Source organism: Cetorhinus maximus, chromosome 1 (assembly GCF_964194155.1).
Source record: "Cetorhinus maximus chromosome 1, sCetMax3.hap1.1, whole genome shotgun sequence".
NCBI lineage: Eukaryota > Metazoa > Chordata > Chondrichthyes > Lamniformes > Cetorhinidae > Cetorhinus > Cetorhinus maximus.
In genome coordinates this window covers 36,736,329-36,763,125 of record NC_135879.1, presented here as the reverse complement: position 1 = coordinate 36,763,125, position 26,797 = coordinate 36,736,329, and the positions used below count along the sequence as shown (strand labels likewise).

At 41.6% G+C, this 26,797-nt stretch overlaps 1 protein-coding gene across 10 annotated transcripts in view; it reads right to left on the bottom strand.

Annotated features, from left to right (window-relative positions):
* Nucleotides 1-288: 288 nt before the first annotated feature.
* The window catches only part of LOC144679358 (NEDD4 family-interacting protein 1-like), a 188,994-nt gene continuing 162,485 nt past the window's right edge, over nt 289-26,797 (bottom strand). For 4 of the 10 annotated variants that reach the window (XR_013576342.1, XM_078539754.1, XM_078539728.1 and 1 more), the window contains one exon: nt 22,804-25,290. Coding sequence is in view for 3 of the 10 variants with exons in the window: in XM_078539754.1 (XP_078395880.1) it covers nt 25,190-25,290 (101 nt within the window). In the remaining 7 variants the exon portion in view is untranslated. Of the gene's footprint in view, nt 1,703-22,803; nt 25,291-26,797 lie in introns of those variants that run through there. The other 6 variants (XR_013576344.1, XR_013576332.1, XR_013576337.1 and 3 more) reach the window with 4 other exon arrangements.

Here is a 26,797-nt window from a genome sequence, read left to right as displayed (position 1 = left end):
GGTGTTATGCAAATGAATTTCTCTCCCCTAGATTTTTTAGAGCGGGAACAATGTGTTATGACTGGTCACTGGGCAATGTTCCCCCAATTTGTTATGATCCTGGAAGAAGTACCCCAAATTGTTATGCTCCCGGTGAGGAGGGATGAGCTGGCTCCCCTTCTTTATTCAGCCCCTCAGTTGGTTGTAACAAGGTTAATTTAAAAAGGATCCCTTCCCTTGTGGATACCTTTTCCCAGTCCAAATGTATTTATGCTTTAGAAGGAGCCAATTTAACCAGGCTTTCTTGAGTCATAGGAAGAGTGAGTTTATTAGTCACTAAAACGCAAGAGGAAAATAATAAAAACACAACACACATACACACAGGTCAGAGGTGAGAAGTGAGTCCAGAAATAAAGGTTAAAATAAAAGGTATACGCATCAGTCTTTTGGGTTGTCCGTGAGGAGTGGATGGCAAAACATTGTGGTTATTAAGTTGGGTGGTTCTGGTAGAGCTGACTTTGGCAGTTGACTAGTGGGTTTGGAGCTTCTTGGTTCTGCAGGTTAGCTGAAAGGAGTTGTCCTATTTCCTTTCCGACTGTGGCTTTGCTGATTTGTGACTTGTCTCCAGTGATCAGAGAGAGAGGCCTGTTTTTACCTGCAAACACAGGAATGCCTAGTTGATGTGCTTTAGCTGTGACCTTCACAGCACCCCCTCGCACACCTGGCCTGGAACACCAAAACTAGCACCCAGAACTAGAGTTGTACTTGGCTTTTTAACCCCTTTTCTTGTGTATTCCTGGAAGGGGAAAAAACAAACACGTCTTTCACCCAGATCTGCTTTCTTTTCAACTCACATCATGTCCACAGTCTGGGATGTAACTCATAGGAGATAGTAATCAGCCTTCATTATCTCCACAACCACAGGAGGTTACAGTTCAGTCTTTGTATTGCATCTTTTCCTTTGAACTGTCTCTGGAGGTTTTGATACTTTTTCAGATGTGACATTCCGTCCTCTCTAGGCTAGTTGGTCAAGTGTAATCCACATAGGAATTTTCCAGCAGTGGTTACTTTACAATCTCAGCCAGCTTTTGCTTTTGTCCTTTTTAAAAAAGACATCTTACTTAAACAGTTCAATATGTCTGTAAATGATTCAGGGCTATGATCAGGGTCATGACAAATATCCAAAGGCAAGCCATTCTGCATCTCCCATAAGAAGTATTGAGTAAGAAAACCTGCAACTTGTTTTGTAGTTACAAAAAATTTGATGGTGAGTTTAACTTATTAAAATATTGATGAACGGTGCTAACATTGAATTGGTCCAAGTTGAGTGGAATGCCCGAAATGGTGGCTGCGGCTAAGGGCGGTGTGTCCCTCAAGGCATTGAAGCAGTCGCTGACTAAAGTCACCAAGAAGCCGCCCAAGAAGCAGAGGAAATCTCGCAAGCAGAGCTATTTCAAGTACAGGGTGTTGATCCAGATCCACTCTTCCACCAGGATCTCGTTCAAGGCCATGAGTGTTATGAACTCCTTTGTTGTTGACATTTTCGAGCCCATCACCTCTGATGCCTCGCACCTCATTAGCTACAACAAGCGCCACACCATCTCGGCCAGGGAGATCCAGAGCACCATCCGCCTCATGCTGCCAGGGGAACTGGCCAAACACATCGCCTCCGAAGGCACAAAAGTGGTCACCAAGTACACCAACTCCGTTTAGATCGACCATTCTAAAGTTTAAAAAGAAAACATTCTCTTACATGTTGAATGCTTTAAATATTCGTTTTGAATTAGATCTCTGAAGCCAAAACTGTTTTATAATTTGTCTTATCTTTGTCTTTAATGGTTTCACCCATTCATTCACTTATTTTCTTTGTGATCTCATAGTCATCCATTCTATCAAGCTGTAATGTTAATTCTCCTGTGCTGCAAAACGGTACTTCTTTGCAGAGGTCTCTTAGCCTGTTTATGAATGCCAATCCCAGGAAAACCAACCAATCCTTCAAACCTATCCCTGTATTCTTGTATAAGTACACCCTTCATCATCTACCAGAACCTGCCAGCACCCTCGCAGCAGGTTCCCTCACAGCAGGGCCGGCAAGTCATTGAAATCTCCGTTCACATCTGCGGGACTGGAAGATCCCGTTGGCATGAGGGGCTGGAAAATTCCGGTCTTTGAGCCTGCAAATATTCTTGTAGATTTAGCATTTCACAAACACTCACGCTGAAGGTTAGCTGAACATCTTTTGATGCCACTACAGATAACACATTGTATGTGACACTGTGAACATGCCTTCCATTTAACTGGCATGTCTGCTTCTAAGCTACCAGTAAGCCAAAAAAAAGTATGAAAGTTATTCTTTATTATTTATTAAACATGCCCAGTCTTCAGGGATTTAATAAGCAATGTTTCAAAGGAAACTTCAAATAAACAATTTTGAGTTCAGTGCTTAGCTTTCCGTGAGCAAGGCTAATAGCATGGCTGGGTTTGTTTAACTTTTTTCTGTAACCAATTTCCTCAACTTATGTCTTTCCAAGCTATCTTTTCCATATCCCCCATATCTTAAATTCCTACTTTGTAAAATCGGCACAGCAGAAGTAGAGAAAATTGTGAAAACTGTGTCAACTCTGTCGTTTATATTCCCAGCAGCTTCCTAATAAGCAAAAGTGGAGTATTGCATGCTCCAAGAAAAAGCACACAATGGAATGAAGGTGTCGGTAATTCTCCAGGGGTAATTGAAACACAGCCAGATCTGCCTGGTACTGTCACTTCAATAGGAAAGAAATCAGAAACCAGCAATTAGCCATACATAACCGCTGGGCAAGATCAGTGTGGAGTATTAATTAAGGCAGTGTTTACATACAAGCAAATGCAGGAAGGGGACCTCAATACAATAATGGAAAAGCTACTCCTAGGGACAAGAGAAGACATGTATTTGCTGGAAATTGAAAGGGACACTGTTGATAGCTAGAAGAACCTGAAACAACATATAGTACTCATCAATCATGTTCACAATGATAATGCGTGAAACAAAACAAAAAGCTTATGAGCACAGCATCAAATTTTGAAATGGGACATTAAATTGAACTTTGAGGGACTACCTATATCTGCACCGTCAGCAGAATTATACACAGGTCTTATGGCTTTATACTTGTGGGAAGAAACAGCTTGATTTCAGCGTGCATTTTATACACTGACTCATACTAAGCCCAAATGACATTTTTGGAGGAGGAGCTTAGTGGTTATTCTTAATATTGTCTTGAAATAAAACACCTATTTGCTTTCTGCTTCTTCATGTTGACTAAATAGTTTTTTTTAAATAGGATGCTGACATCAATTCTCAAAGATTTCTCTGCTTTTAAACCGTCATTATGTATTATATTCTATATATAGGTGAAAAAAACAGAAAGGCGGGATTTTAAAAACTGTACCCTGTTTTATAAAACATAAATATCAATAAATTACACACTGTTAATGTTCTATGTTGTACTGTTCTCCACTTTCTAATTCATCACAACTCATTCGATAGTTATCCTTTTTCATCTCGAGGGGTCAGCATCTCAGGGCGGAATTTTCCAAGCCCACTGACATCGGGCATGTTTGGCAGCGTGAGTGGACAATATGGCGAGAAGGCCAAAAATTGGTTTCACAATGTTGTAAAACCAGTTTGCAATCGTCTGCTCTGCCTGTCAGTGGCGGGCTGCATTTCCTGCCACACTGGACTATCCGAGCTCATGTTTCAAAATGTGCATAAGTGACTTGCACCTGGTGAGCTGCATTTCATTCAGGACTTCGAGGTTTGTTTGCCTACCTTGCTTCAGGCAGTACTCGTGGTCATCAGCGCCAGGCTTCGCAGGCACCACCACATCACTTTTAGGGGGGCTCAGGGGCAGGCCTCTACCTACCAGACCAGCCATAAGGCAGGGGTAGCTTTTCAACAGCTGCAGGGCTAGGACTTGCTTGGGGAAGGGGAGAAGTGGCTTCAGGCAAGGGAAGAGGCTGCAGGGCGAGGGCTGTACTGGGGAAGGGAGATAACCTAGGGTGTGTGTGGGGGCACATGTTGATCTGTGCAAGTGGCATCAAGATGGTGAGGGCTGAGGACGCAGTCTCCAGAGGAGATGAGGCCAGATGGACATGTATGTGTGAGAGAGTGAGTGGTGAGGTCCCTTAAGCTAGCAGAGAGTGAGATGCCAGTGAATGTGTGATAGGCTGGGGTGTACGAGTTTAGAGTGATGAGATGGTTGCTTTACCCTGGTGGCACAGATGAAATCATTCATCCTCTATCTGCACCTCTGCTGTGCAGCATTGGTCACCATTACCATGGCCTACCAAGCAAGAGTGGTGAGATTGCTGGACCTCCTGTGGCCAGGGCGGGGGTAGAGGGCATCATAGCAGGCCTCCACGGCATCCAAAAGGCATTCCAAAGATGCGTCACTGAATCAGGGGGCTGCGGTCTTCTTGCCTTTTGGGGCCATGTCTTCTGTGCAGCAGTCCTGGGCTGGAAGCACTGAGAGTTGTGTGCGCGGCTGCACTTTAAATATGGCACTCGGCATGTGGAACTGGCGAGGTGACGGCGTGGTGGGCAAATGAGAGCCTGCTCACCATCGAAACGATGTGTTTCCCAGGAGTGCATGACTCATGAGGCAGGATTGGGATGATATGGTGTGAAAAGCCGCCATTGCGGCCAGCGGGTAAAATGTTCTTTTTCCCACCCGCTACTGCAGTTCGTGCAAATCTGGGACAATTTCTCCCTCAGGCTGTCAGTTTTAATAATTATTTATGTGACTATGAATTTTAGGGTTTTGTAAGGTTCTATTGCAACATATGCAGTTACCACTTCCCTTTAAATCAGCCAATCAGCATTCTCTCTCTCTTCTCATACAGTATAAAGTTGTTGCTTCCCCTGGCATTGGTATTCTTGCGATTGTCTTGATGAGTGCAAGGCAAAAAGCTTTGACAACATGTCTTTTTTCAGCTATACTCAAGTACTTCACTGCCTGGAAAGTGTCTTGGGATATCCTGAGGTCATGAAAAGGGCTAGATAAATGCAAGCCCTTCTTTTATCTTCTAGATTTTATGGTTATCAAATATTTCACAGTTCTACAATTTGTTAGAAACTGCAGCATCGTTCAAGTTTTAAATAATGCTTCCAGCCTTAGCGTGGGGTGAAATGGTTAGTATGGAACCATACATTGGACACCTCACCTAATTTTCCATTGACTTCAAAATTGTTGGGTGGCGGGGTGGGGCCGGGGGGAGGTGGGAAAGTCAGCTGATCTGATAGAGCCAGTGTTGCTCCTCCAGCAAAGTTGAACGTTATCTTAATGAATGCTATCTCGAATCTCTTACTCCTTTTTACTGGGAAATCCATCTTTTATTCAGTTGGCAAGAGCTGCAGGAAGAAGTCATCATGCTCCTAACACGTTGCTTCTACAGATGCAAACTATCCTCTATTACTACAAATAGCCATTTTCATGTAAGTCAAGGCAGTGAGTGCCAGCAGGATTTTTGACCATACAGGCATCTAACCTATCCTGATCCTCTTACCTGACATTCACATTCCCAAAGTGTACTTTTGAGAAGAGGTCACTGGATAATGACAAATAGTGGAGCCCTGGTTGACTTCTTGTCCCTGGTTATTTTTCCTCCCAGGTGTTGAGGCATCTTGTCAGACCACCAGATGCTGCCCCAAGTAACTGAAAGCAGAACATGGACGTTCCTGCCCTGCATAGCTCACTACTAAACCAGATCGCGCCATTACCAGTAAAGACATTGGGGGAATTGGGAGTTTCAGATAGTCTTAAAACTTTATTCTGTGCTATCTTTTCTCATTCAATGAGAAAAGATATGTGGATAAGATATGTAGGTTGTAACACTCACATAACTAATTTGTGCATATAATGTGTACAAATAAGGTTTTTCAGGTACACTCTAGAAATGAACACTCATTTCTTCATTAAGATATGAAATAAATAACTTCTAATTGTTATGTATCATTTAACCTTTTCATAATTCAAAAGAGCAGCTTCCCTTTTCAGGTGAATCCCCAATGTTTATGTCAAAAATTAAATTTTCTAATCATAAAAAGCTTAATAATTAACACATAACATACAGTATATTGTATCACGTTCAAGCCAAACTAAGGTTTGCAATGAAACAGCTTTTTATTTCAAAATGGCCACAGCGAATCTGTAAAATGACACCAGACTGAAATCAAATGGACACTGTAAGGGGATCCATTAACGGAGTCATCACTCAAAGCCAAAAATCCTTCCTCCTTAAACTGAGAAGTGTCAGAATTTATTTGGCAATTGTGCTATTTTATTTTTTATTTTCCAAAGCCAAAGCAATGCCCAGGGCAGTTTAGATTGCAAGCTGTCAGAAGTCCTATGAAACTATAATCTTTTTTGTTTAGTTTACTCAGCATAGTTAAATATAAAAATGACAAAAAATATAAAAAATGCCTTTGATGGTACTTTCTGTTCTGTGTCCTGGTTGTTTCCTGGCTGACATGCGTAAAGATGTGTCAACATTGTTTGGCTTGTGAATTCAGGAAGAAAGTAGCTGTGCTTCATTTAAAACGTGACAGCTATGATCTTAGTGGATTTAAAATGTCACAATTAATCAGAACTGGTGAAAGGCAACTTTCCAGGTGGCACAGGCAATTTCTGTTCAGCAGGAGAATTCTAAGTCTTAGGTCTAACAAGGAGGGAAAGACTGTGATTAGCAAACAGCATTATGTGCTAACATTGAAAAGCAAAATGAGGTAGTCACTATTTTTAGAATCTGATTTTAGCAATCAGATTTGTCATAGGAGCTACTCCTGCTTTGCTGGCATAAATTTGTCAGAAGCGTTTTTGATGGAAACGCCATTTATGTGTGTGAACAGGGCTTTAGCTGCGCTTCTGGTGCAGTTACACCTTTGGACATGATTTTACATTAAACAGTGACTTCACTTCATAAGTACTTCATTGGCTGTAAAGCACTTCTGGGTATTTTGAGTCATCAAAAACATTGCATAACTGAAAAGGTCTTTCTTGGAGTAGGAGCAGCTCTGAGGAAATCCCCAGCCTGTTTGGCCTGATTACCTGTTATAACTTTTATGGCTTTTAAAATTTAAAACGATGGATATAAAGTGGTGTTCATTTCATGGGAATGATCATATCATTCTTTTCTTTCTTGTATTGTATATGGAGATCAGAGGCAATAGTGTTTAGGACAATGCCAATGATGGAATTGAGACAAAGTGCTCTTAGGTCATATGCTTATTATATAGCAAAATATAATAAATGCAGAACAGAAGTATTGTCATGTTATGCCATGCTTAAATTCCAACAGTAGAAAGCACATTCTACTGTCAGAGCATGACTTTCTCTATTTTCCCTGCTGTCTGCTTGTGTGGTCACTCAAAATGAGATGGCTACATTGCTATAGTTTTGTGCTGGAGGACTTATTTTCAACTTAACAGTCACAGAAGAGAGTTTGGTCCTGTATGAGTCTGCATTGAACATAAAACCATGTTCTAGAGATGGAAATTAATGGTTGAACATTCTGTGCTACTCAGTTCCTAAAACATTTTTAATTGACTCTTCACTAGATTAATTTCTTATGGAGTGAATTCCAGATTTGTCAAGGTGAAGGAGCACAGTGAGGAAACCAATTTTCTTTCAACATCAAGCACTCTTAAGGCCACGTGTAAAATGTCTTGGTGGTTAGCTCTTTACCAAAATTATTAGCCACAACAACAATTTGTGTTTAAGCAGTGTTGGGAGAGTGTTGGCTACAGAACAGTATGTCTTAAAGAAGTCTTTGTAGTTTTCAGTAGGTAATCTGTAAATCTTTATTAACAAGTAGAACTATTTACAAATGTACAGTAAAGGGTACACACTAGGAGCTATCTCCATGTCTAGGGCTTTACATATCTCTGCTTAACACCACTCTGACCCCTGAGTCTGGGTCATGTGGCTTCTTACATCACTGCATGGGCGGTACAGTACTCAGTCCCACATTAACCCTGTATGTGCCAGATACTTATACTACGCCTCCCCCAAGTCTTTCTTCAACGTATCTGGAGTTACATTAGTTTACTTCACGTCTTACATCTTTATAGTGCTTAAATGTTGTAAAATAACCCAAGGCACTTCAGAAGAATGTAATCAGACAAAAATCGGCACCGAGTCAAAGAAAATGATATTCAGATGACCAAATTGACAGGTGATAGCTGCATAATCTGGGTGGAGGATGTTCCCTGTGTACTTCTTCTCTTCTCCAGGTAGCATCCTTGATTATTCAAGGGTTGCTAACCACAGCTTAAGCTGCGCTTTTGCTCCAGGGCAAGGTGAGGAAACAAGCCTCAATTCTACCTCAGTCAGAGTGGGGATTGAAACTTGTGCTGTTGGCATCATTCTGAATGATACACTGGCCATCTAACCAACTGAGCTAACTGCATCCTCTCCCTACTGCATACTAAAATATTGTACTGTAGCAAAATATTGGGCAGAATTTTGCTCTTGATGGGCGGGCAGGCCCAACCGACTCAACAGCGGGCAGGCAGTTGATCGCTGCTGCCGAAACGGGCCCCGCCTCCATTTTAAGTGGGCGGGGCAATTAAGGCCCGCCCAGCATGTCGCCCGACAGGAATCGCTATGCGCCTCCTGTTGCGGGGAGGGGAGGGGGGGGGGTGGGTGGTGGGATTCCCCAACTGTCAGAGTGCGCTCTTTCGTGCATGCATAAGAAAGTGTGCACATCTCCCTGAGGCAAAGCGCTGCCTCAGGGAGATCACTGAAACTCTGTGAAACTCTAAAAATAGAAAAATTAAAAAATCATTAACATGTCCCCCTCATGTGAAAATGTCACACGAGATGGGACGTGTTAGTGAAGAGCACAAACACTTTATTAAAAGTTTTTAAACCAGATATCAAACCTCATCCCGCCACTGGATGAGGTTTGTAAAAAAATCACTTATCTGCCTGCCCGTTGGGCCCGTGCGCCGACCTGAAGTTCACACGGGCTTCGCAAAATCCTGGTCGATTGGAGAGTTAATGGCTGCTGCATAGCGTGTCCACCGACCGAAATATCGCGATGCCATGCGCTGACATCGGGACGCTCGTGCGACGTCAGCGCATGCCATTTTAAGCACTGGCATGTGGCCTCCACCACCCGCACGCCAGCCAGAAGATTTTGCCCATTGTGTTCTTTATAAATTTGTTTAGGATTTTTCTACACTTGACAGATGGAGACAGTCTTCTCCTGCCTTCCTCAACATGTGGGAGCACTAATTTTCCCAATCATTGTAAAATTAAAAGATAAGGAAGATATATATTTATATAAAACATGATCAGGTCCAACAGAAATCCTCCGAACTTGCAACAAATAATTCTACAGTTAACTGTTGTTACACAGCAAACAACTTGTGCATAATGTAATGTATTGATAATTGTATTGTGCACTTTGTCCACTTAAGCCTACAAGGCTACTGATAGAGAGAGTCTGGAAGGAGAATAAAAGGAACCCATTGTTGTAACGGCATGTGCAGTTCTGCTCCTGAAAGCTTCTTACTGCTGTTTCTAACTGTTCCTTCCTAAGAGCTTCACAATGGCGATGAAGATGGCAAAAATATGATACTTTGCTTTCAGATTTGCAACTTTTGGAAGGTGTCCACTTTCCGGGAACAGCATTTTAAGTAGCAGAGTTAGGGAGCATGTGGCAGCTGTAGCCTGCCACACATGAGGCACTCCAATTCCAGATCGCAACACGGAGGTCTGCACATTGAACTCGCCAAAATAACCATTCAAATGAAAAAAAATCTTGGACCATTGGAGAGAATTTTTTCTTTGCAAGGAACGTGATCCCACATCTTTGATCATACACTATCTGCTACATTTTGATGTGCACTCGGAGTCATCATCTGCATTCTGTTATGAAATCCATTCATTCAGTGTCTCTGTGTGCTATGTAAGCTTGTAGTCTGTGGAGGTTGTAACATTTAAGGTACAGGTTGTTCCACCACTTGTTACATTTCTTCCTGCCTAGGAACAAGGCTGAGAACCTCTGGGAATGCTGCGACGGGTCAGTGAACCGCACTTCTTGGGGAGTCAGCTTTTAGTCAGTTTGAATAAGAAGATAAATGTCCCAGGTAGGGGACAAGGGATAGGGGACAGAGAGAGGTCCCAAGAAGTGTTCCAGAAAGGGGGACGAGGGAGGGGGACATGGAGAGTTCCCTAAAGGAAGTTCCAGGTAAGGAACAAAGACAGGGGACAGAAATAGGTCCCAGTTAAGATAAGAAAATAGAAAGGAGCAGAGAGACAGGTTCCAAGTTAGAGAAAGGGGGGCAAGGTACCCCTCTGAAGCAGTAGGGTTCTGCTCAGGGTGGCCGAAAACCTGAAGTTGTGCCTGTAATTTGGTATTTTGATTGTATACATAGGAATTCAGGGGAATGGAATCTCAGAAGGCGTGATTGAAATTGGATGTGGCCGTTTTTGATGGTGTCCAAGCCTGGTAATTGAAGCAGGCTCAGGTGCAGCCCTGAAGATCTAAGAAGGCAGCCAAAGGTTGGTGGCTCTGTACTGCGGGCTGTTGGGGCAGAGGTACCCATCTGAAGCAGTGGTGCTGAGCTTGGCGCAGCTGAAGAGCTGAAATTGTGCTTGTAAGTTGATGCTTGAGTGTACACAGGAGCCCAGAGGAATGTAATCTCGGAAGGAGGGATTGAAACCCTGTGAGGTGGCCCATGTTGAAGCCATCCGATGGAGAGAGTTGGAGCAACTGTTGGAGAGAATTCCAAGATGAGATTTTTGAATGTGGAGATTGGAAACCCTCATGAGAGAGGTGGAGTTTTGGTGAGATTGGTTAGCTCATAGTGTGACTACCATCTGGGTGGGTTGTTGAGAAATCCATGGAATCCAATTTTTGTCACACCTGTCATTTATTGTGTAGTATGGTGTGTCCTACCAGTTTGCCTGTTAATTCACACATACCTCATACCTACCCTGAATGTTAGGGTATAAGATAGATATTGTAAATTGTTTTATGGTTCTGAACTTGTAAAGTTTATTTTTGTTTGTTCAAAACCTGTGGAGCCTTATGGCTTTCTTCACTTAGTAGGTGTCATAAATCTCAAACTTTGTCTACTTCAATCAAAATGCTATTAGTCTCTAGCCAGATCTCCCCAACAACCTGGGGTCTGGCCAAGGATCGTAACAATCCCCAAATTGATAAAAATGGCTGTGATGTTTCAGAGGCGCAATGGCAGGTTTTGCAGTCACAGACTGGGGAGATGGTGGCCTAGTGTTAATGTCACTGAATTAGCAATCTAGAGGCCCAGGCTAATGTTCTGGAGTCGTGGGGTTAAATCCCACCATGGCAGCTGGTAAATCCAATGAATAAATTTTCCAGGCTATTTTTGCCAATCTCTTTTGACCAATCTACATGTAGATTAAAACCACCCATGATTATCGCTATACCTTTTTCACAAGCTCCTATTATTTCTTCCTGTATACCCCATCCTACAGTGTGGTTACTAACTAAGGAAGTTAAAGATAGTAAGTTAAAAATAGAATTATGACTTATCCAAACAGTGTTTCCGCTGTAGTGGTGCTTACCTACACTGGACAGAATATCCTTCTGTTGGCAAACAGTGTAAAACTTGTAGAAAACTCAACCACCTTGCTCACATTTGTTGCTCATTAGTGAATTCAACGACTAATACCAGTACCAGCAGAAGGATGCCAAGTACATGTGCCACAGCAAAAGGATGAGAGAATGTAGCCGATGTAGAGGTGGATGACCTGGAGTTCACTTTTGTGCTTTCTTTTGGACATAGCAACTGGCCACATGTGACAGTGACCATTGGGTGCTTGGACGTGGATGCTCTCTTAGTTACAGTTGTCAATCTCATGGGAAACAAAACTTTCAACAAACTTCAGGATTACCCCAATCTCTGCAGACCAGAGAATACAAAAAAATGTCCCTAATTTTGACAAACTACTGAAATTTCTCAGGACTTTTGAAATGCCAGTCTCATTCAAAGGCACCAGAAGGAATGCTATATTCTATGTCATATCTGGAGATTGTGACATGCTTATCAGTTTCCACACGGTAACAGAGCTGTGTATGATTGCAGCCCGCATACACAGTTCCTAGGCAACCTTGAATTGTATGCTGGCCACTTCACTGGTATTGGCAAACTGAAAGGTGTCACATGCAAGCTGCATGTAGTCCCTAATATGCCCTCAGTCATTCATCATGTAAGAAAGCAGACAGAGAAGGAACTTCAGCACTTAGTTGACCTTGACATCATTGAGAAAGTTGGGCATGAGCCTATCCCTTGGGTCTCACCCATAAAAACCCAAAAGTGAGAACCAGATTAGAACCTGTTTTGATATATGTTCACCAAACCAAGCCATACAGCGAGAAAGACAATTGACACCACCAGTTGACAATATTATAGAGATAGTGAATGGTGCTAAACACTTTGTTAAACTTGACCTCAATGTAGGATACCATCAAATTGAACTTGCAAAAAAATTGAGGTATCTTACAGTATTCTCACTGATATCAAAATTTTTTGATACAAGAGGCTAAATTTGGAGTCAACTCAGCAGCTGAGGTATTCAAATACATGATTCAGTCTGCACTTCAAGGACTTGAAGGCACGCTGAACGTCAGCGATGACATTCTCATCTATGCTCGCACTGAAAGCGAACTTGAGACACACCTACATGCATGCCTACAATGTCTTAGACAATGTAACCTCACCTTGAACAAAGACAAGTTCTTGTTCAATGAAAGCAGAATTGAATTCTTCAGTCATGTGTTCAACGGTAAAGGAGTATCATCTGATCCACAAAGTTGAAGCCATTGCAAACACTGCAGATCCTACAAATGTGCAGGAATTCCAGAATTTGTTAGGACTCATCAGGTACTGTAGTCAGTTCATTCCTAACCTTACTATGTATCTACCTCCCTACGCGTTCTGACAAGAGACCAAGTGGGAGTGGATTAAATCACTCAAACAGGCTGTACACCAGATCAAACGACAGTTGTCAGCAAATTGCACAAATACCTATTTTGACCCTGAGAAAACTACCCAGCAAGTCATATAAACATATGAATCAAGAGTAGGCCACTCGGCCCCTCAAGCCTGCTCCATTATTCAATAAGACCATGGCTGATCCGATTATAACCTGAACTCCACATTCCCGCTTACCCCCGATAACCTTTCACCCCCTTCCTTATAAAGAATCTATCTAGCTCTACCTTAAAAATATTCAAAGATTCTGCTTCCACCGCCTTTTGAGGAAAAGATTTCCAAAGACAACCTTCTGAGAGAAAAAAATTCTCCTCATCTCTGTCCTAAATGGATGACCCGTTATTTTTAAACAGTGGCCCCTAATAATAGATTCTCCCACAAGAGGTAGCATCCTCTCCACAACTAGATCCCGCTACATTTCAAAGCTCTGCAATCTCTCACCATTTAGATAGTATGCTTTTTTATTTTTCCTGCCAAAATGAACAATTTCACGCTTTCCCACATTATAATCCATTTGCCAGGTTTTTGCCACACATTTAACCTATCTATATCCCTTTGTAGCTTCCTTGTGTCGTCTTCACATCTTATTATCCTAACTATCTTGGTGCCATCGGCAAATTTAGCAACCATTCCTACGGTCCCTTCACTCAAGTCATTTATATAAGTTGTAAAATGCTCAGGCCCTAGCACTGATCCCTGTGGCACACCACTTGTTACATCTTGCCAACCAGAAAAAGACCCATTTATGTCTACCCTCTGTTCCCAGTTAGCTCACCAATCTTCTATCCATGCCAATATGTTACCCCCTACACCTTGAGCTTTTATTCTTTGCAATAACCTTTGATGTGGCACCTTATCAAATACCTTCTGGAAATCTAAGTACAGTATATCCATTGGTTCCCCTTTATCCACTGCATATGTGACTCCTTCAAAGAACTCCACTAAATTGGTTAAACATTATTTCCTTTTCACAAAATCATGTTGACTCTGCCTGTTACCTTGAATTTTTCCAAGTGCCCTGCTATAGCTTCTTTAATAATAGCTTCTAACATTTTCCCTATGACAGATGTTCAGCGAACTGGTCTATAGTTTCCTGCTTTCTTTTTTGAAAAGAGGTACATTCACTATTTTCCAATCTAATGGAACCTTCCTCAAATCTAGTGAATTTTGGAAAATTCCAACCAACACATAGGCCAGGATATTGAGGTTGGCGAGCGGGGGGCGGGGCCCACTCGCCAACGTGTAAAATGACACGGATGACGTCAGGCGGAACTCCCGACGTCACCCCGCGTCATTTCAATTTTCAGGTCGGCGGGAGTGCAGCCGAATCAGCTGTGCACCCGCCAACCTGTCAACGGCCTATTGAGGCCACTTAAAAACTAATTGAAGTAATTAATGGACCTGCCCGTCCAACCTTAAGGTAGGCAATACAAAAGTTGGACTATGTAATCATGTTACTAGTGAAGTTGAATTTTCAAGTTATGTTTAAGCATATTGTTTACACATTTGGGGCAACATCTTACCTATGTCGGGCAGGCTGGGGCGGGCGCAGAGCCGGAGGGCCAATTTACGTGGGAGGGCCAATTAAGGCACACCCAGCTTAACACGTGGCCAGTAGTGCGATGTGGGCGAGAGGAGGAGGGAGAGCTGGGGCCTGCGCTCTTTCGCGATAAAGCACAGCTATCTCCCAGAGGCACAGAGCTGCCTCAAGGAGATTAAGTTCATAGTAAAACTTTTGAATAAATGAGTGGAAAAATTATTTAAACATGTCCCCTCATGTGACAATGTGACAAGAGCTGGGACATGCTTATACCTTTAGCAAAATTTATTTAATTATTTTATTAGACCTTCAGGAAACCTCATCCCGCCCGTGGATGAGGTTTGCTGAAAAATGTGAAGGCCACTTGAGCTCTTCGCCTGCCTGCCAATCTTAAGGTTGGACGGGCAGTGTTGCTAACAACTTTAATTGGTTTTTTAATGGCCTTAATAAGCTGTTGACAGTTCGGCGGGTGTGCAGCCACCTCCGGAACGCGCCCACCGAACAAAATGTTTAAATGACATGCGATGACATCGGGATGCACGCCTGACATCATCGTGTGTCATTTTGCGTGTCGGTGTGTCGGGCCCGCCCTGTATGCCAACGGCAACATTCTGGCCTTGGAATGATCCCACTGAAACATGCTATGCCTCTCATTTACTAAGAAGGGGAGTGATGTAGTGTATTGAGAATTGCATTGTGCACTTTATCCACTTAAGGCTACCATATACATGTTCCAGTAGAGGGAGTCTGGATGGAGAATAAAAATCCCATTGTTTTAACAGCATATGCAGTTCTGCTCCTGAATGCTTCTTACTGCTGTTTCTTACTGTCCCTTTCCAGGAACTTCACCATAGTAAGATTCCACAACATGAATGGATAGAGCCATGGGTTCTATAGCATTCACATGAACCGCAGGAACAGGCAAAGGGGTCTTCAGCAGATCTGAGTTTCTAATATACGTGCACAAGCACTATAGTGAGATTTGAACTCATAACCTAACTGAAAGGCAAGATTGCTACTCAAAACAAGATTGCTACCAATTTCAACTTCCATACTAGATTTGATATTGTAATGAAAAAGTTGCTAAAATAATATAAATGTGCAGGACCTCACAGGTGCAGTAGCATAGTGGTTATGTAACTGGACGAGTAATCTGGAGGCCTAGAGTAATGACACGGAGACTTGAGCTCAAACCTCACCATGACAGCCAGGGAATTTAAATTCAGTAAATTAAATACATCTGGAATCAAAAGAAAATAGTCCCAGTAATAGTGACCATGAAACTACCAGATTGTCATAAAAATCCATCTGTTTCATTAATGTCCTTTAGGGAAGGAAATCTCTCATTTTTAACCAGTCTGGCCTATATGACTCCAGATCACAATGATGTGGATGACTCTTAACTGCCCTCTAAAATGGGTCAGCAAGCTACTTGGTTATATTCAAGAAGGCAGCTCATCAACACCTTCTCAAGGGCAAATAGGGATGGGCAATAATACTGACCTGGTTAATGACATATCCTATGATTTAAAAAAAAAGTTAACTCCTGAGCTAGAAGAAATGTCTGGGGATGATTAGGTGGTGTGTACAGCTAGAAAATATAATGGAAGAAAAGTAGAATCCTTTGAGGTTCATTTTGTTTTTGCCTTTACATAAGACCTTCAGTATCAGCAACTTAGGTACACCTGACATGGTTGTTGGATCTGACAAATTCAAGGAAATGAATCCAGTGATGTTGGGAACAATATCACAGACTCTTCCACTGAACAGCAATGTGGGAGGTTGAAACACCAGCCCTAATGCACCTCAAGCTCCACATTAATCCTGTCATAATTCCGGCAGTGTTGGAAACTACTGGAAAATAGTAAGAGCTGGGTTTCACAGGGTCTTTGCCATTTCTGTTTTTTTTTTCCAACCTGTCTTCCCTTACAAGTAAATGTAAGGAGTAACAAAACTCCCATTTTATTGACTCATTCAGGACCCAGTATAGTATCAGAAGCCAGAATGCCCATTGTGATAGAATGTATCTACCTTCAAATGGACAAAAGTAGGCTCTGTTTGAATGGTCCAAGCCAAGTAAATGCCTTCGATTCTCCCCCCTCCCCCCAACCACCACCGCCCCAAGAGATTGGAAGAAATCTTTTAAAACTAAACAGAGGGACATGATGTGGATCTGGGCAACACCCTTCTCAACCAACATTAGGCAGAAGCAGGATTTTCTGACTGTATGGGGTTGGTGAGCAACAGAAATGTGCCCACAGTGGCATATGCACTTGTAATGGTGCTATCCCTTACATGTTCTGTGTAAGTTAGGAGCTTTCCAACCATCCTCGTAAACTCTGGCAGGGTCCAGGTGTTAGTTTGAGATTTGCGGCCTATAGATTTCCAGGGCCATCATTAACACAGAATGAGTCAGGCTTGTTTTCACATACAGTTACATCTGGACTGGCAGCTTGGGAGACGTAAGGGCCAGATGACTAAAGTAAGAGAGGCCACAAAAATATACCATGGTTGACTTAGATATTTAGGCCTTTAATTTTTGTGAAATTTTTCTGTTCTTTTACTGTAACTTCAGCAGAAATCTTACAGAAACTGAATAAATGACCATTTTTAAATTGTTATGCCATTTCTGCAGCAGTTACATCAATCCCCCACCAGAGAATCAACACTGAAATTCCAAGCTTTGCTTTCTCTGTTATACTGAAATAACATTCATTATGGTTTTACAGCGGTCATGAAATTTTAAAAAATACTAATCTTTTGTTCAGAGATCGAGCCCATAACCCTGACCTGAACCCAGAACTGTGCACTACTTTTGCCCCTCCCTTAGCTCCTTTGCTTAGTTTCACCTGGCCTTTCAGCCATTACTTTTTCTACCAGGCTAGGGCCAAGGAAATCCCTGGCCTGGCTGCTCTTTCCCTCCGATTGCTTATCCTCTGACTTCGAGGGCCATCTTTGCGATAGACGCAGGTTCCACCTCAAGCAAGGCCCTACAGAAATTGGATGCGGAGTTCACATCTGGGAGGCACAGACTCTGGCCAAATTTTTAGCCTTTCTGCTGCACTCCCACAGGAATAGTGGCAGGAGTGCACTGGAAAAGCTTTGGATTTCAGAACCAGTATTTCAAATATGTAGGTTCTGGAAAGTGTCCTGCAGCCTGGAAAGTAGCAAATGTAACCCCACTGTTTAAGAAGAGAGGGAGAGGGAGAATGGAAAACTACAGACCTGTTAGTTTGATATCAGTAATAGTAAAAATGTTAGAATCTACTATAAAGGATGTGATGACTGGACAATTCGGAAATAATTGTAAAATTGGGCAGAATCAACATGGATTTATATCAGGGAAATCATGTTTGACAAACCTGTTGGAGTTTTTTGAAGATGTTAATTGATGCATAGATAAAGGAGAATCAATGGATGTAGTGTATTTGGAGTTTCAGAAGGCTTTTGATAAGATCCCCGTGCAGGATTGAGAATTGGTTAACAGATAGAAAGCAGAGAGTAGGAATAAACAGGACATTCTCAGGGTGGCAGGCTGTTACTAGTGGGGTACTGCAAGGACCAGTGCTCGGGCCACTGCTGTTCATAATCTATAAAGATGATTTGGATGTGGGGACCAATTGTAATATTTGCAAATTTGCTGATGACTCAAACTAGGTGGGAATGTAATAAAAACAGAAAATGCTAGAAAAGTTCAGAACGTCTGCCAGCATCTGTGGAGAGAGAAGCAGAGTTAACGTTTTGAGTCATATGTCTTCAGACCTGCTGAGTTTTTTCAGCATTTTCTGTTTTTCTTTCAGATTTCCAGCATCCGCAGTATTTTGCTTTTATTTTCGGTGGGAATGTAAGTTGTGAGGAGGATGCAAGAAGGCTTCAAGGGGACGTGGACAGGCTAAGTGACTGGGCAAGAACATAGCAGATGGAATATAATGTGAATAATTGTGAAGTTATCCACTTTAGTAGAAAAAACAGAAAGACAGAATATTTCTTAAATGGTGATAGGTTGGGAAGTGTTGGTGTCCAAAGGGGCCTGGGTGTCCTTGTTCATGAGTCACTAAAACCTAGCATACAGGTGCAACAATCCGTAAGGAAGGCAAATGGTATGTTGGCTTTCATTGCAAGGGGGTTTGAGTATAGAAGTAAAGATGTCTTGCTGCAATTGTATAGAGCCTTGGTGAGACCGCAGCTGGGAATATTGTATACAGTTTTGGTGTCCTTTTCTAAGGGAGTATATACTTGCCACAGAGGGAGTGCAATGGAGGATCACCAGACTAATCCCTGGGATGATGGGATTGTTTTATGAGGAGAGATTGAGGAAACTGGGCCTGTATTCTCTAGAGTTTTGAAGAATGAGAGGCGATCTCATTGAAACTTACAAAATTCATACAGGGTATGAAAGGGCAGATGTAGATAGGATGTTTCCCCTGGCTGGTGAGTCTAGAACCAGGAAACATAATCCCAGAATAAGGGGTAGGCCATTTAAGACTGAGAGGAGGAAGAATTTCTTCACTTAGAGGGTAGTGAATCTTTGGAATTCTCTACACCAGAGGGCTGTGGAAGCTCAATTATTGAACATGTTCAAGACAGAAATCGATGGATTTCTGGAGACTAATGACATCAAGGGATATGGAGATAGCACGGGAAAGTGGCATTGAGGTAGGCGATCAGCCTTGACCTAATTGAATGGTGGAGCAGGCTTAAGTGGCTGAATGGCCTACTCCTGTTTCTATGTCCCTTTCCTATGTTTGGAGAAATTTGCAACAGCTGATCCATTTATGGCAGTATAATAGATCTTGCACCATGTTACTCATGGAAATTTATATGGTATAAGTTGGCTATAACAACTGTGATGTTGCATATATTCTTCTGTTGCTAAGATGATGTGTTTAAGCAAGTCTATCCCTTTGAGGACAGTGGCACTGAATTACAGCCATTCATAACACTATTGCAGTTAATCCAACGGTCTTACAATGAATTTACTGCAGGACATTGGGACAATCTCTGTGAAAACTCAAAAACAGCATTCTAGGATTAATGGAAGTTAAGTTATTTTTGATGAGGGAAACCTGTGGAGTGACAGGTGCTTGTAAACTTCTGGTTCCAAGTCAGAAGTGAATGGCAGCCATTCTTCTTTCTCATTTGTGTATTTTGAGATTTTAAGGGGTGGCATCTGAAGTGTGATGGCCATAACTTTCACATTTTTAATTTAAGAACTCACCCAATCACTTTGTTCCTCTTAATTTGTGCAGCAAACTTTGTAAAGTCAGTACTGTTTTTTTTATGGGTAGGGCCAGTTCATATCACAAGATTGATATAATACTGTCTTGCTAACCATAATCTCAGAAATTTAACAGAAAATTAGATTCTGAAAGAACAAATCAGACCAAAAATAAACCTCACTGACAACTTGTTAAAAAAAATTAAGTATTGCATCTGCCTAGCAATGTACAAGTGCATGTTTGTGACTACAGAGGTATATTATACAGGGCAGCCTAGCAGGAAAACCTTTTTAAGAACCTGGTGAGTTGATTTTCTGTGCAGTTTAAGTTTTGAGTGATTTGCTATTTGAAGTTTTCCTGCTGTTTATGCCCTGCATCCCTTTGCCAGTTATTTGCACTTCAGTAACTGGTTTCCAATTTGGTTCAATAAAGAAATTCAGCACTTAGGTATAGTTGAAGACAATTATGAAGACTTCAGTGTTTTGCAACCTCCTTCCATCTGTGTTTGCAAAACCTTTGGCTCCAGGCAGAAACGTGTCTGATTCTTGCTGCATTCTTGATAGTTAAAATCAAGATTTGATGAGAAGTATTTATTTAGTTGGAGTTACAGAGATTACTTTTTAACTGTAATGTCATTTTAACCATCAAATAAATATTCTGCTTGACTGCAACAATCCTCTTACAATCAAAAGCAAATGATGTTGCACAAACACATTCTTCTTGGTTGTGTAGTAGAAGGATCTGGTACCTAAAGAGTTAACATGGGAGTGAGGACAGTACTGCCCATATGGTGATGTCAGAAGGCACATGACCTAGAGCTAAGCCCCAGCCCAGAGATAGGTAGCAACATGTATGTGGTCCTCTCCATATCTTTACCATCTACTGTAAATATTTGCATAGCCCAGTACTATTAATAAACACTTCTTTGTAACTTCACCAAGGCTGCTTCATCCTGTCCAAGTAGTACACATTATGGGCAGCGACAACAGAACAGATCAGGTTATACTTTGCGATCAACTTTTGAGCTCCTTGGTAACTCTAGAGTAAGATGTTGAACTGGTCCAATAATCAGCCTCGACTGGTGCTCAAATGTGACGACCCACCATGAGGCAAGTTTCCCAGATCTGACCTGAGCAAGACACAGTAGCTGGTACACCATGTTGAAATGCAAAAGGAGCACAAAAAAGATCATTTGGAAGACCTCTTGTGTCCTTTAAAGTATGCGCTCTGTCGACTGATAATAGAGCAGCATTAATAACCAGGGAGAAGCCTTATCAATCAGGGTACACCATGACAGCAGAGGAAAGTAAAATCTGAATAGCATAAAAACATGCACCACCAAGTTTGATACACGACATAGAGGTCCTCAGTTCAAACCCCAGATTGTGGTGAATTAGCTGCTGTCATCTGCACAGTGATAGGAATTATATGGGTATCTTAAGTACCCCTGGGCGAATGAAGGGGGGGGAGAAATCAACCTGATCCTGCTGCAGGTAATTCAGTGAGCCATATTAGAAAGTGTGCATTTGTGTACAATGAGTGCAAACGGATTAGGTTGACCAAGACAAGAAAGTATTTGATTTAGATAGCAACTCTTAAATCCTCTCTTACAAAAGAGATTGGGGAAACTGGGCCTGTATCCTCAAGTGTTTCGAAGAATGAGAGGTGATCTCATTGAAACCTACAAAATACTTAAAGGGATAGACAGGGTAGATGCAGTTGAAATGTTTCCCCTGGTTGGGGAGTCTAGAACCAGGGCACACAATTTCAGAATAAGGGGGAAGTCACTTAGGACCGAGATGAGGAGAATTTTTTTTACTCAGAGAGTTGTGAATCTTTGGAATTCTCTTCCACAGAGGGCTGTGGAAGCTCAGCCATTGAGTATGTTTAAAGCAGAGATTGACAGATTTCTAAATACCAATGACTTAAAGGAATCTGGGGATAGTGTGGGAAAAAGGCATTGAAGTGGATGATCAGCCATGATCGTATTGAATGGTGGAGCAGGCTCGAAGGGCTGAATGGCCTACTCCTGCTCCTATGTTCCTATACTAAGGAATGTTCCTGGACTTTTCATAGCCAATGAATTACTTTTAAACTGTAGTCACTGTTGTAATGTAGACAAACGCAGCAGTCAATTCGCAGACAGCAAAGTCATACAAATAGCAATGTGATAAGTAAAAAGATAATCTGTTTTAGTGGCGCTGCTTGAGGAATAAATGTTTGCTCAGCTATCACTGGAATTGCACTGCTCTTCAAATAGCCATGGAATCTTCAATTCTGTTGAAGGGTCGTGTGGACCCGAAACGTCGACTCTTTTCTTCTCCACCGATGCTGCCAGACCTGCTGAGTTTTTCCAGGTAATTCTGTTTTTGTTTTGGATTTCCAGCATCCGCAGTAGTTTTTTGTTTTTATCTATGGAATCTTCCATGCCCACCTGAGCAGGAAGATAGGGTCTTAGTTTAACATCTCATCTGAAGGACTGCACTTCTGATACACCGGCACTACCAGCCTGGATTACGCTTTCAAAACTTTCAAAACTCAGGAGTGGGACTTGAATACACAACTTCATCACTCAAAGGTAAAAGTTCTACCACTGTGTCAAGACTAATACAATCAATGGGTCAATAGTCTGCTGACATTCAGACCTTGATTTTAGTCCCCCTCATCCAACAGAAGTGTGAAGCGGCTAACAGTAGGCCGTGTGCACTTACCTGTCACTCTGTCCCCACCTAGTGTCATTTTGCCTTCATCAACTTTCAAGTCAGCCAGGGCTCCTGCTACAGGCAGATGGAGACCTACTTTAAATTCAAAAGTCAAGGTTTCTAGTTTTATACACTGGACCAATTTGGTGAGATACTGGAGAAATTTTGCTGATCATATAAATATTGCCAGCATGAAGAGGGAAAACTCAAAGGAGAAAACTCTTAAAAATTATGAGTGAAGAAAAAAATCCAATTAGAAGTTGCATTCTCGGAATCCCTAAAACTGCAAAATCATTAAATTACTTCACTTATTTAATACCAAAAATAGACTGCTCGCAGAAATCAAACATATGAATATTTATTATTTCTTATCCAGGACAGTCATCGTAAAACTCCAATTGCATGACTAATAGAAAGGTGTATTTATGTAAAGCTCATGTCAATCTTCTGGAAAATAAGATTTTATTGAGTTGTATTAAGTATAATGACAATGAAGGCGTAAGTACAAATATATCGAGTTCCACCCAATCAACCATTAGAAACCCAAGTCAAATTACATATATACAACTTTCCATTAAATCATTAGCTACATAAAATACATATTTTGTTGAGTCTGGAGCACATTTTGACTAACACCAGAGCCAAATGGAGAGAAGTGCAGGTCATACAGGTCAGCTAGTTTCTTCTAATGTCACCATTAGGTAAAGCTGGAGAGAGATCATTGTAACAATGATTACTGCCAGCTTTGATATGATCGCCTGGAAATTCCACAGACCTTTTCAGCCAGAGATCAATAGAACAACCAGAGATATTGTGTCAACAAGAAAATTACTTTTTCTCTGGGGTTCTCACTGATCTTCCACCAAGTTACAACAGGGGATCAGGAGACCTCCATGACATTTTAGGTCCTATTTTTCCATCATAAATGTCACAACAGTTTGAAGAATGTGCAAAGGGATGCTTTTCTCTCGGCACCACACATCTATACAGGTTGGAATTAAATACTTCTAGGACAGAATAAAGCTTCCTGTATACAGCATGTTTGCAATACTACTTTGATTTTTTTTCAAGTAATCATTAAAATTACACAGTGAAGCAGCACATTAGTAATAAAGGCATTTTAGAAAGATTTGCAGCTAATAGAGGCTATGTCTGTTTAAAATTGAGGGTAGTGTGTGTTTAAATCTGAGCAATAAGGATGTGTTTTACATTAAGAAATGCACATGGTTTCTTAATCCACATTGTAAATCATGAATCTGTCATCTGGTGAACATGTGATTATAGTGTGTGCTCTCATACTCACACGCTCTTCAGTTGGCTGGATAACATGGGAGAAAGGATTGTAATTCGTCCTCACAATGCCGAAGGCTTTGAAATTACGCCATGGGATAATAGCTGCAAACACTTATTGTACTCATCTGAAATTCAACTCCCTGTTGTTTTAGCAGAAGCACTAACTCTTTACTTCAAATGGGCTGAAATTACAGAGACACCAATTTCAGAGGGAACTGATGTACATGTTAAGATGTACATGTTAGGCATTTATACCTATTAACATGCAGTGTAATTTCAAGACATATATGTCCTTTTCACTTTAATCCAAGTCATTTCATCTTGTTGCACTAGGTCAAGTAATTCAAATTCAACTTGATAGTAGTGGGATTCAAAACATTTCACCAGGGTATTACTGATCAGAAGCTAATATAGACTAGGTAGCAGTTGTGCTAAATATAGTGGATTTTCTGTTTAGGGATAACAATTGTTCTTGGTAGCAAGTATTATTTTTAAAATTTTCATCCTTCTATCTGGAAGTCATTAAATCCTTGCTGAGATATGGTTCCATGTGCCCTCTTGTTCAGCACCAGAACTGTTTCAATTCATGTATAAGGCTTGACAGTGCTATTGGAATGCTATTAGACTATGTTGAGCATCACAGCTGGTGTTGACCTAACCTCGGCCAGATGTGCATTGTCAGTGAGGGTTGCCAGATATTGAGCAGGAGTGTGTCAATGACCAATTTCCCCCTTCCTAAACAAGGAATGCTGAGGTCAGTTGTAGAACCGTTCTTTTGTAATCCCAGCTGAGTTCAGCTACGCCAGTGTGCACTGGGAATCACCCCTGGGACATACCTGGTTTATATAGCCCTGCTACTCACTATGTAAACCCACTGAGACTCCAGGACAAACATTTACAGATGATCAAATCAGTGACAGTGTGCGACTGATTTCCTTCCACAAATGTGAAAACGTGGTAGTTGCCACCGGTTTCATCAAATATTTTATATTTCACTATTAAATGGTATCTTTACTGAGAAAATTCTGAAGGCAGGTTGCAATTCATCTTTTTTGTTTACTATATTTTTTATCATGCAGCTGAAAACATCTGGGCAATACATGGCATTTTCCAAGAGTCTGGCCTATTCTCAACTAGCAGCTTGCAAATTCCAATTGTCTCACATCTTAAAATAAAAGCAACACTGCCCTCTTTTGATGAAAGAACATTCAATGCAACATTGGATTACATCTCCCACAGCTTATTAAGCAATGAATATGATTTCAGTTTACCCAAACTAGAAAGGGAGTCCTTGAGGAAATAAACTGCTTAATTACACGCTTTTTGTAACATTATTTGAAAGCAGCACAACTAGAAAGCATACTGTACCTAACAGATCTTTTTTCATGTGGCATGGAAAGCAAAGCCACCCAAAGAAAAGCATTTTGATTACTTTTTAATTCATCCTATAAGATGTGCGATTCTTGTCGTCGTTGTTCGACAAAGTCACCACACAATGAAGCAGGGTATTACGGGAGGGAGTAGGCCGGCAAATATCTGCAATAAAAAGAAAACCAGAATCAATTTCCTGCACCACTTTAATGCCCGTGTGCTTCTGAGCAGTCTCTTGAGTTTTTGATCCCCATAGGACAGACAAGATCCCAAAGCCATCATTAACACACAAAAATCACCTCTTTCTCTTTAACCCTTAGTGTAACAATGCACACACTCTAGAACACCACAATATAGAGTACTGGTGAATTGCTTTGAGGATGAGGATAACAGTTAGATTTTGTTCAGTGAAAATGTTACAGCATTAAAGTTAGAACAAGCACACACACCTTCTGTCACTTAAATTATTCTGTCTCAGAACTGTTCAAGTAATTAATTGACAGTAATTGATGAGTTTTATGCTGTAAATTTTTAAAAATGGAGAACCAAATTGTAATATCTTATGCTCTGCCTTTTGTTATTCAAATCCGATCCATAGAGGGCAAGAGAAATAGTCAGTCTTTACTTTGGAAAGGAACTCCAGAACTTGGAGGCTAGGTTGCTAAAGATATGGCTGCCAATGATAGGGGGAAGGGAGGGAAGGAGGCACTAGACTTCCGAGATGGAAGAATGTGTAGTTCTCGGAGAATTGTAGAGCTGGAGGAGGTTACAGAGATAGGATGAGTGGTGCCACGGAGTGATTTGGACACAAGGCAGAAAACTTTCAATTTGATACGTTGGTGGACCAGGAGTCAATGTCAGTGACCATAGGGGTGATGGGTGAACGAGACTCAGTGTGAGTTCAGATTCTGGCAGCAATCTTGTATGACCTCAAGTTTATGGAGGGTGGAAGATAGGAGGCCAGCCAGGAATATGTGCAATAGTTGAGCCTAGCAGCAACAAAAGCATTGATGAGGGTTTCAGTAGCAGATTCAGAGATGAGGCAGAGGCAAAGATGAGCAATATTACGGAGGTGTAAGTAGGCAGTCACTGTGATGGAAAAGATATGGCGTTGGGAGGTCAGCCCTGGGTCAAATAGGTCGAAAACAGTCTGGTCCGACCTGAACAGGTGGTCAGGGAAGGGGATGAAATTGGTGACAAGGAACGGAGTGTGTGGCGGGGCTGAAGACAATAATTTTGGTCTTCCCATTGTCTGATTGGGAAAGGTTGTTGGTCTTCCCATTGTCTGATTGGGAAAGGTTGAGCAGGTTGAGCATTGGAGCTTAGAAGAATGAGCAGTGGTCTTATTGAAACATATAAGATTCTGAGGGGGCTTGACATGGTATATGCTGAGTGGATGTTCCTCCTCATGGGGGAATCTAGGACATGGGGCAGAGTTTCAGAATAAGGGGTCGCCCATTTAAGATGGAGATGGTGAGGAATTTCTTCTTTCAGAAGGTCATGAACCTTTGGAATTCTCTATCCCAGGCAGCTGTGGAGCTTGGGTCATTGACTATATTCAAGGCTGAGATAGACAGATTCGTGAACCAAAGGGGAGTCAAGGGTTAGGGGGAACATGCAAGTAATTGGTGCTGAGGCCAAGACCATATCAGTCATGATTTTAAAGAAGAGT